The following is an 8660-nucleotide window of genomic DNA, read 5'->3' as shown; positions in this document are numbered from 1 at the left end:
ACGTAGCCTACACCTCGTCATCCTCTGACCAAATTACGCTTTACGTAGCCGAGTTCATTCACTCAGAACAGTTTATGAAAACACACCAGATTCACATTTTGTGTTTTTATTTTTTTTTTGGGAACTTTCAAAAGTTAAGCTTAGAATTCGCTTGACATTTTATGGAAACAGGAAACTCCTGAACAACTGAAGTAGCTGGGGACTTGTTTTCAAACAAAAAAACCCACAAAAAATACATAAAATGGCTCCATACAGTTCATTCATATACTCCAAGATCCCAAATTTGGGATCTCAGGGCTTCCAGACACTTGGATAACAGATCAGGAGCTGTACGGACTCGTTGATTTTACATTTTAAAACAAGTCTCCAGCTTCTTCAGTTGTTTAGCAGGATGCTGCAACTCTGTTTTGCTGTGAAGCTCTAGAAATGTTTCGTGGACAACGAAACTTCACCTGACTTTCCATCAGCATGGATGGAAGAGATGATGGTGGAATTTTCATTTTTTTGGGTGAACTTATTTAACTTCAGCCTCACAGAGCCTGCAGCTCCTCGTGGTCTCATTCTGCCTGTTCAAATTTGACTTTAAAGGTTTTCAAGCTGACATTTGTCTCCACACAGACTTTATGGAAGCTGTAAAACATGTCGGAGTGTCTCCCTGAAAGACTGGAGAAGCTTCTGGAAATATAATCGATCCTCTCCTGTGTGTCTCTCTCGGAGGTTAATTGTGATGGTCACGGTTCAGCCTGGAAAAAAGGAGAGCTGGACGGGTTTATTAATGGAGGAGCACTTTGTTTGGTTGTTGCTGCCATTGATTGGAGGTAATAAGTAACTACAGACACAGGATGAGAAAGGGAACGGATGGAGGACAGCAGCAGCAGGTAACGCCAGAAAACCGAAGCCGTGATGCGCATATCTGAGCACAGTGACGCAATTTACGCGCACGGTACGGTAGCCCGCGCGTGCAGCTTGCCATTGGTCCCCATTATACAGCAGAAAAAAAATCACACTTCTAATGAACGACCTAATTAAGAAACAACCCCCACCCTCCTCCACCTCCTCCTCCTCTCTCTGCAAACCTCCTGCTCCTTATTCACACACGCGCGCACACGCACGTGCTCACACACACACCACCTTCACGCACAAGTTCAATAATGTTTTTTTGGGTTTTTTTCTCCTCGTGCCACACAGGATGCGGTCAATCTTTAAAGAAGAAGAAGAAAAAAAAAAAAGAAAATGGGAGCGATATTTGTCCGGTTATGTTTGATGTGTGAGGTGAAAAGTGTGTGTGTGTGTGTGTGTGTGTGTGTGTGTGTAGGGAGCATTGTGTGTGGGACGTGTGGGCGCGCGCTCAGCCCAAGGGGAAGCGCGCGCACGCTGTTATTGAGGGGAGAGCAGGTGCTGGACGAATTACCATACAGCTGAGGGGGGAGAGAGAGAGAACTTATTCCTTCACCACACACACAATAACAAAAAGTTCCCCCTCATGTTGGCCACGCGAGCGACTCCGGTGCGCGCGCGCCCGCTTGCACACACACACACACACACACACACACATCTATATGCATGCACACACGCTTTTTTTTCTCTCCTTCTTCTTCTTCTCCTTTCTTTAATCTCAGGCTGGAGAATGAGAAGAAGGGGAGAGCAAAATGGGAAAACGCAGCAGAGTCCAGCCCCTCGAGTCGTTTACCTCACCGCGCAGCTCTGCCAAGGAATGTTTTCTTTTTTTTTTTAGTCTTTTGAGTCGATTCAAAGCATCAAATTCTTCCCACAACCAGAAATACCAAAATTTTACAGGGTGTGTAGAGGAGTGTGTGTGGAGGAAGGAGGAGGAAGGAGGAGGAGGGGTGTAAACAATTAACTGAGTCAGGGGTTTGACCAAGAAACATTTTTTCTCCTTCTATTTATTGAGAACCTTTGAATCAACTTCACACTCTTTATTTTATAATTTGGCACTTTATCCAAAAACATCTCAAGACGCACAAAGAAGTTTGTCCAGTGAGGCAACAGCTGGAGGGATCAGTCCAACCACATGTCATCAACATCCTGTCAGGAGCAGATCTGGCGTGTGTTTTTTTTTTTTTTTTTTTCACATTTTGGTTCATCTACATGTTCCCGATAGGGGAACTAGTGTGATCTCACAACAACCACAAAAATTCCATTTACTCCTCATCCTGTAAATTTTCAGGTTACACACAATATTTTCTCCTTCAACAGGTTATCTGAAGCCTCCTCTTCCTCCTCTTCCTCCTCCTCCTCCAGGAGACTCACAATCTTTCTTTAAAAAAGTTTCCCTTCTCGTTTGCTCGAAATACTTTCACACGTCTTCCATTTTTTAACGCTGCGTGTGCTGCACTGCTGCTGCTGCTGCTGCTGGGGGGGCTACAGGGAGGCTGTTGGGGTACTTGCATGGGATCCCATTGTGGAGAGCCGGGCCAGATTGGGAGGTGAAGTCGGGGAGGAGGAGGAGGTGGAGGAGGAGGAGGAGGAGGGGGGCGTCCATTTGCATGTTATTACCATAGCATGTGTCAGGCCGTATATAACAGGCTGCAGGCGGCCTTGGCTGGAGACAGACGCACAGTTCACAGTGAGGAAAGACATTAGGAGGAAGAAGGAAGCATGTTGGACCAGTGACAAATCTGTCCTTGGGTTAGACCAAGACCTTCACACAAAAAGCTACTTCCTAAAATCTGCCACTTTCTTCCACTAAAAAAACAAAACAAGGAACGCATCTTTTATTTTTTCCCTCTTTACGCATTGGATTAACGCTTTCTAACGGAACTGGAGGACTTCTCTGTTTTTGAACACGCACTCGCACAAGTTCACAGATCTTGTTTTTGTGATTTTTTTAAATTTATTTTGAAGGATTGGGATTTATCCTCTTCTCGCTCCTCGGGACATGAGTGAGAGCGGCGCGGCTGACAGCGGCAGCAGTTGATGCGAGAACCCCGTGAGGCGACAGAAACGTGCTCGATGCATCTTCCTCAGAGGGATTGAACAGGAGGAGGCACCCTGAGGACAAGCCGAGCCCCGAGACTTTTTACTTTTTTTATTTATTATTTATTATGTATTTATTTAATATGGGGCGCGTCATCCTGCTGACTCTCGCCGTCATGTCCATGTTCCTGTGCCAGGTAAGCTCCTGAATCTTTACATTTTTTTTTCCAAACAATGAACCATCACCCCCTCCTCCTCCTGCTGCTCTCCCTCCCTCCCCTCCCACCACAACACTCACTCATACACGCGCGGTGTGTGTGTGTGTAGTTAATGAGAAGTTGCTTTCCTCCGCAGGGGTTTTGTTCGGGAGTTTTTGAGCTGAAGTTGCAGGAGTTCCTAAACAAGAAGGGAGTACAGGGCAACAAAAACTGCTGTAAGGGAGGCCTGACGTCGTCTTTCCAGCAGCAGTGCGAATGTCAAACCTTCTTCAGGATCTGTCTCAAGCACTACCAGCCCAACGCCTCCCCGGAGCCTCCGTGCACCTACGGCGGCGCCGTGACGCCCGTGCTCGGCTCCAACTCGTTCCAGGTCCCCGATGTCATCCCGGAGAGTTCATTCAGCAACCCCGTCAGGATAAACTTCGGCTTCACGTGGCCGGTAAGTGCAGTAATTCATGTCCATTTTCACTATTTGAAGCGCAGGCGACAGAATCGCGCCATTTTTGTTGTTGTAAATCCGTGCGTAAAAACGCGCCGCGGCACGATCTCTGACCACAGCTTAAGAGCCGAGAGCGCACAAAGTTTACAGGTATTCAGTTTCAGCAGATCAGGTTAGGCAGATTGCATTCAGCACAGAGGGTGTATGGCGCAGTCGCCTCGGGCCTTTGCTTGATGTTATCGCCACATCTCCGCTGGCCACCTGTCTCATGAAGCCATTTGTGTTCCCAGGGGACCTTCTCGCTGATCATTGAGGCATTACACACCGACTCCAAAGACGACCTCTCCACAGGTAGGAAACAAACACCCTTCCCTTTTCAATCTTTATCACAATCACGCACTTTCCTCATGCCTTAACCCTTAAATTTCCTCCTCCACATGTGCACTTTAGAGAATCCAGAGCGCGTTATCAGCACCATGACCACACAGAGGCATCTAACGGTGGGAGAGGACTGGTCTCAGGACCTGCACACCGGCGGCAGGACGGAGCTCAAGTACTCGTACCGCTTCGTGTGCGATGAGCACTACTACGGGGACGGCTGCTCGGTGTTCTGCCGGCCCAGAGACGACGCCTTCGGCCACTTCACCTGTGGAGAGCGCGGGGAGATCGTGTGCGACTCCGGGTGGAAGGGACACTACTGCACTGAACGTGAGTAACACAACTGTTTGTTATTGTGTCAGGAGTGTGTGTGTAGACGTGTGTGTGTGATATATTTCAAGACACAAATTGAAAAAAAGAAGATATGATCAGAGATAAAAACACAATAAAGTTGCTTTAAACTTCAAATAAACAGATTATACGATGGTGTAAAGATGTTATTTGTTAAAAAGTGTAGAAAACATAAAGTATATAAAAAAGTTAATTTTCTCTGTTGGGTCTGTAATCAGATCCTCTGAGTGCCGTTAGAAGGCAACTTGTGCGTAAACACCACACGCACCCCCTCCTCCTCCCTCACACACGCACACACACACACACACACACACACACACACACGACCACTTGATTTATTCTAAGGAAAGTTTTTTGGGGAATAATCTCACGCGTGCCATAAATTTACATGCTACCTTCCGATTCGTTACTCTCGGAGTGGGCCGGGCGCTGATTGGCCGAGGCGGGGGAGGTATTGTTTGAAGTGGGCAGCTGCCGGCAGAGAGGAGACAATGGAGCAGCTGTCGCGCACTGGCAACACACTCGCCAGCTGTCCACTCTTATCTGCCCCAATCCGAGACATTAAGGGGAGTGTGTGCGTGTGTGTGTGTGTGCACAGAATGAATAAAAGAGTTTTGACCCGCAGCGAAGAAGAAAAAAAAGAGGGTGGTGGGGTGGGTTGAGGGGGTCTGTGTGTGTATGTGTGTGTGTGTGTGTAGCTCTCTTCGGCACACACACATTCACACACCCCCTCCTTTGTCTCAGCACTATGTTAAGCAGAAAATTCTTCCACGGTGATAAGGAGATTGAGTTTAAGGTAACAGCTAATGGGTTTTAGGAGCCTCTCGTTTCATTTATTTTAATGACTTTTTTGGGCTTTGGGTGATAAACTTAATATCTCGAAGAGAAAAGTGAACCATGAACCTCGGTTTGAGTTGTTTTTCCTAAAAAGTCTAAAAAGGTGTTTTTTTTCTCTCTCTACAGCGATCTGCCTGCCGGGCTGCGACGAAGAGCACGGCTTCTGCGAGAAACCCGGAGAGTGCAAGTAAGTTTGTCTCTGGTTCACTGGGGCATTAATTAATTAGTGGGACACATGAGGTAATGTGAGTGGACTGACCGGTGTTTCCTCCTAATTGGACGACAACAGGTGCAGAGTGGGATTCAAAGGCCGCTACTGCGACGAGTGCATTCGTTACCCGGGCTGCCTCCACGGGACCTGCCAGCAGCCCTGGCAGTGCAACTGTCAGGAGGGCTGGGGAGGACTCTTCTGCAACCAAGGTGAGGAGAGAGTGTGATGAGAGTGATCAGTGATAGAGTGATTGGCTGATCAAGGTTGTTGAGGCTCAGTTTGTAAAGAAAGTGAAGTACAGCTGAAAAGATGATTTTTCAACTCCACTCGGAACCATTTTCACGGTCTTTGAACCAGCAAATCACCACATCAGTGTTTCTGGGTTTACTTCAGTTGTTAATTGACCGAAGCCTTTGCTGAGTGGGAAGACGAGACAGTGGTTAGAAAGTCTGTAAAGTGTTCTCGAGGCCAAGTTTCACAAAGTTCGGTGCGAGATCTTTGCCCCGTGTCATCTCCCATCTTTCATCGTTGATAACTGGTAAAAGTCATCAACGATGTAAAAAGAAAAGGGCAGGAGAGGAACAAAATGAGGCGTCATCACTGCGGTAAAGAAACAACAACAGAGCTGCAGTTGTCTCCAAGTGAACAGCACAGACAGGAAACAAAAAAAAACCACTGGAAGAAGAGAAAGAGTCGAGTGTGCCGGAGGACAAAAAAGACATTCTGTCGCCGCTGCTGTTGTCCCGCCATGTGTTGTGCTGTGGCTAATCCACATGTGTTCGCTGTGTCTTTCCAGATCTCAACTACTGCACTCACCACAAGCCCTGCATGAATGGAGCCACTTGTAGCAACACTGGTCAGGGCAGCTACACCTGTTCCTGCAAGCCCGGCTTCACTGGGGCCAGCTGTGAGATCCAGGTCAACGAATGCGCTGGAAACCCCTGTCGCAACGGAGGGAGCTGCACTGTAAGTGTTGTTTTTACTTCTTAAGACATCCTGTCAACTGTGGCTCACACATGTCACGAGCCTTCATCCCTTCCCTTCCATCTTTTTCTCTTGACTTCACATTAAGCCAGAAAAAGCTTCCGAAACAATGGAACAGATACAGCAAGAGGCACAGTGAGATGTAAAGACGTTCAGCTTGCAGCAGCTGCAGTTACGAGACAGATCTTGATGTCGAGCCTGTTCTATTTTCTCCCCCACAGGATTTGGAGAACACATATACCTGCACTTGCCCTCACGGTTTCTATGGCAACAACTGCGAGCTGAGTGCCATGACGTGCGCTGATGGGCCCTGCTCCAACGGTGGCCGCTGTGCTGACAACCCTGACGGAGGCTACTTCTGCCAGTGCCCCACAGGATACGCGGGGTTCAACTGCGAGAAGAAGATTGACCACTGCACCTCCGGCCCCTGCTCCAACGGTAAGACTGATCTCATTGAGGTTGTGTAGATTTCTTTCTGAGTTCCTTTTGAATCCAAACAACTTGTCATTCCAACCTCCTGACCAAACATCTATTCCTCTGTTCTCAGGTGCCCGTTGTGTGGATCTCGTCAACTCGTACCTATGTCAGTGTCCCGATGGTTTCACTGGCATGAACTGTGACCACACCGGGGACGAGTGCTCTATGTACCCTTGCCAAAATGGCGGGACGTGCCAGGAAGGTCTTGACGGCTACACCTGCACCTGCCCGCCGGGATACACCGGCCGCAACTGCAGCTCACCCATCAGCCGCTGTGAACACAACCCTTGCCACAACGGCGCCACCTGCCACGAGAGAAACAACCGCTACGTCTGCGCGTGTGTTCCTGGCTACGGTGGCAGAAACTGTCAGTTCTTGCTTCCAGAGCACGCTGCCATCCGCGGGTCGGAGGTGCCCTGGATGGCTGTCGGGTCCGGTGTGGCCCTGGTGCTGCTGCTGCTGGCAGGATGCGCCGTACTTGTTGGATTTTTCCGATCGAAATCCCAGCGCGGCGGTCAAATAGAAACCGTCGGTGAGGGAGAGACAATAAATAACCTGACTAACAACTGTCATCGGAGTGACAGGGACCTTGCGGTCAGTGTGATGCCAACGCCAGGCGTCAAAAATATCAACAAGAAGATGGACTTATGCAGCGGTGACCCCGATGAAGGATCGTCACCAGGGAGGAGCAGCTACAAGAGCCGCAATCCGCCTGCAGACTACAACCTCGTACAAGAGGTCAACTACGAGCAGGCGGCTAAAGAGGCCATGCTTGAGGCTGCCTGCGAGGACAAGTGCCAATCCCTGGACTCATTTGAGTTCGAGGAGAAACGCAGCAAACGTTTAAAATGGTAAATATTTGTTACTGAAAAGTTTCAAACCTCTCAAACCAACTGTATAACTGAGGCTGTCAGAATGACGGAGCTAATGATGTTTTTTCTGTCTTTCCTGCAGCGATGCATCAGAAAAGAAAGCCCCAGAAATGTCTGCATGTGCGGACACCAAGTACAAATCTGTGTTTGTGATGTCAGAGGAGAAGGACGAATGTATAATTGCAACTGAGGTGAGTTGTGTTTGCTTAACTTTGTTTTACCTTTCAGTGTATCAGGACTTCTGTCTGTGATCATGTTGCACAACAAACTAATGTTTTTTTTGTCTTCTTGTTGTATCTGCAGGTGTAACGAGCCACCAATGGGCTGCCCGTTGCTCATTTGCTCTATGGGAGAGTTTTTATACTCCTTCAGATGCTGCTCTAACCCTAGGGGGAGGTGTCCCGCCTTGAGACTGCTGCTGATACTGAGACGTTTAACTGATATTCAGAGTGAGCTGGTTCTCTACTGGAAACTAAGCGCAGGCAGCGGCGGCCTGTGGGATAAGAACTGGCGGGGTAAAAAAAAAAAAAGAAAAAGAAAAGTTTACGGTTGAAAGTAAACTGCCACTTAGCTTTCTGTTCTGCCTTTTATCGGGGAGAGGGGGTAAAAAAAATAAATAAGATATAAACGGACAGTGTCTCGTGGCGATAACATGCGACGCTACGATTTTTGTTTTTGCAACATTTGCACCCAGGCCTTTTCTCTAACCCACACGCCGTTGCTGAGCGCAGGAACTGCATCAAACGGTGGATGTTTGGCCATACTGGCCTGTTCTTCATGAGGCTGTTCACATGGGCTGTGCACCCATCACCACACCTGTGAAGACTGTATGTATACTTGATCACTGTGTTAAACTGAAGTGCGTTTTCTTCCCCTAAGCCCCCTCCAAAACCATTTATGACATAGTATTGTTCATTTTTTTCATTTCTTTTTTCGGGGACATGAAAACTTTGGTC

At 48.1% G+C, this 8660-nt stretch overlaps 1 protein-coding gene across 1 annotated transcript; it reads left to right on the top strand.

The window, feature by feature from the left end:
* The first annotated feature begins 3054 nt into the window (after positions 1-3054).
* dla (deltaA) lies at positions 3055-8205 on the top strand. Its single transcript, XM_073470957.1, has 11 exons — positions 3055-3134; positions 3292-3594; positions 3885-3945; positions 4045-4302; positions 5287-5347; positions 5450-5580; positions 6168-6337; positions 6577-6793; positions 6903-7683; positions 7787-7895; positions 8008-8205. The coding sequence occupies exons 1-11, from the start codon at positions 3066-3068 to the stop codon at positions 8011-8013; spliced, it is 2166 nt and encodes a 721-aa protein (XP_073327058.1). The 5' UTR covers positions 3055-3065; the 3' UTR covers positions 8014-8205.
* Positions 8206-8660: the final 455 nt, after the last annotated feature.

Source organism: Pagrus major, chromosome 1, assembly GCF_040436345.1.
Source record: "Pagrus major chromosome 1, Pma_NU_1.0".
Classification (NCBI taxonomy): domain Eukaryota; kingdom Metazoa; phylum Chordata; class Actinopteri; order Spariformes; family Sparidae; genus Pagrus; species Pagrus major.
The sequence above is the reverse complement of the archived record's forward strand: the minus strand, read 5'-3'. Positions and strand labels throughout refer to the sequence as shown.

Bases quoted from the DNA above. Each gene is read 5' to 3' on its own strand.
- dla (XM_073470957.1), top strand. From the start codon at position 3,066: ATGTATTTATTTAATATGGGGCGCGTCATCCTGCTGACTCTCGCCGTC. The intron at 3,135-3,291 runs GTAAGCTCCTGA...TTTCCTCCGCAG, and splicing joins TGTCCATGTTCCTGTGCCAG to GGGTTTTGTTCGGGAGTTTT. The intron at 5,348-5,449 runs GTAAGTTTGTCT...GGACGACAACAG, and splicing joins GAGAAACCCGGAGAGTGCAA to GTGCAGAGTGGGATTCAAAG.